This window comes from Sinocyclocheilus grahami, unplaced genomic scaffold (genome assembly GCF_001515645.1).
Source record: "Sinocyclocheilus grahami isolate Dianchi unplaced genomic scaffold, SAMN03320097.WGS_v1.1 scaffold2273.1, whole genome shotgun sequence".
Classification (NCBI taxonomy): Eukaryota; Metazoa; Chordata; class Actinopteri; order Cypriniformes; family Cyprinidae; genus Sinocyclocheilus; species Sinocyclocheilus grahami.
The window spans coordinates 17,589-19,578 of record NW_015507452.1 but is presented as its reverse complement, the minus strand read 5'-3'; the positions used below and the strand labels follow the sequence as shown (position 1 = coordinate 19,578).

Here is a 1,990-nt window from a genome sequence, read left to right as displayed (position 1 = left end):
CAGAGAGACAGACAGACAGACAGACAGACAGACAGACAGACAGACAGACAGACAGACTCACGTGATCAAACTCCACTGCGAGTGTGCGGATAAAATAATCTGTCCTTGGCTGCTCAGACTCCTGAATACGGATGAACAGTTCTTAGGTTAGTTAAGAACAGTTGTTATTAACTTATTCAGATCTGCATGGACCAGCTTGATGCATTTGATACAGTTTGTGTTTTCTGTGATGTGGGTAAATCTCAAACATGAATCCTGAAAGCACATAACTGGGACTTAAGCTGGTAACAAACAAAAAAGATTCATATTTAAAAATCTGCAAACATAGCATGCCTAATATCTGTACTGATGTAAAATTACAGTAAAGCTGACTGCTGGCCAAGCTGAAGGCACACTGGGGGGAAAACAGATACGTCTTATTCCTGCATATGAAGTTCAGATCCCATTTGAAGATGTCAAATTTAATGCGCTTCAGCTGTTTACACCGTCATCGACTGACTGAGAACAATCAGATTTAAGCCACATCGAGTTCCAGTGTGGACGCATTCATGTGAATAACAACATCTGTCGCTACGGCTGCAGGCTCAATGCGTTTCTTGCTGGGAAGTGTAATGTGGACTCACACAGGAGATCCTGAAGGGACCAAACGTCACAGGCTCATCTCCAAACTGCGGGAAGTAACGCTCGCACTTTTTCTGCACAGGAAAGCGAGTGAAGAAATTGTTTGAGTCTGTGTGTCGAAGCTTTTATGGCTAAAGCAGAGAATCCACATTGAAATCATTCTTACCCGCCCCATCTCAAACTCTCGACACGCCATCACGATGACCTGCGCAACAGAAGTCATGTGTCACTTAAGAGAACACTCACACACTCACAGACTCACACACACACAGACTCACTCACTCACACACACACACACACACACACACACACACGATCAGATCTGACCAAAGACACGGCTTACAGTCCTGAAAGTCTCATCAGACTGTTTAGATCAGAGTCTATGTGATGGTTCACTGTGTGTCACATCAGAAGAAGAAATACTTTAGTTCAAGAGCCAAGAAAGCAACAGTTTTGCAGAAGTTTTGGGTAGTGTAATTACAATGGCGCACACACACACACACACACACACAGACAGACACAGACGCACGCACGCACGCACACAGACAGACACACACACAGACACACACAGACAGACACACACACACACAGACAGACACAGACACACAGACACACACACAGACACACACACACAGACAGACACACACAGACAGACACACACAGACACAGACACACACAGACACAGACACACAGACACACAGACACAGAGACAGGAAAGGACACAGAGAAGCACAGCAAGTCTTCAGTACCTTGATGAAGTTTGCATTGATGTAATCAGTGTCCTGGTTGGATGTTTTTAACGTCAACTTCACACGACTGTGGTCGACTGAGATGCAAGAGAAAGACATCAACATGTCAGCATACACACACACACACACACACACACACACATTTACTTAGCTATTTAAACGGGGACTAGGGATGTAACTATGAACTGCGAGCCGGTTTAAATATGTGATGATTCAAATCGTTTGAGAGGGTTTATATGAATGTATGTCTGAGGGGAACTGACTGTCTTTAGAAAAGTTTACGTGGTATTTTCTAGGGCTGCACGATTAATCGCATGCGATATTTAACGCGCATCTTGTCAGAAAGCCGGTTCTGTAATCAGCGGTAAATCTCCATCACCTGCGGGCTTTCACATGGAGCAGCATTAACTACACAGAGCCGTTGTTCACTGAGAGCTGCGCCAAACCACGTTCATATTTGCGCGATTTTTAGCGCAGCTCTCAGTGAACAACGGCTCTGTGTAGTTAATGCTGCTCAATGTGAAAGCCCGCAGGTGATGGAGATTTACCGCTGATTACAGAACCGGCTTTCTGACAAGATGCGCGTTAAATATCGCATGCGATTAATCGTGCAGCCCTAG

At 44.9% G+C, this 1,990-nt stretch overlaps 1 protein-coding gene across 1 annotated transcript in view; it reads right to left on the bottom strand.

The window, feature by feature from the left end:
- The window catches only part of LOC107574573 (tyrosine-protein phosphatase non-receptor type 12-like), a gene marked incomplete at its 5' end in the record, with an annotated part of 11,962 nt that overhangs the window by 7,871 nt on the left and 2,101 nt on the right, over positions 1 to 1,990 (bottom strand). The window contains one exon of the mRNA XM_016261018.1: positions 1,371 to 1,447. Coding sequence (XP_016116504.1) covers positions 1,371 to 1,447 — 77 coding nt within the window. The remainder of the gene's footprint in view (positions 1 to 1,370; positions 1,448 to 1,990) is intronic.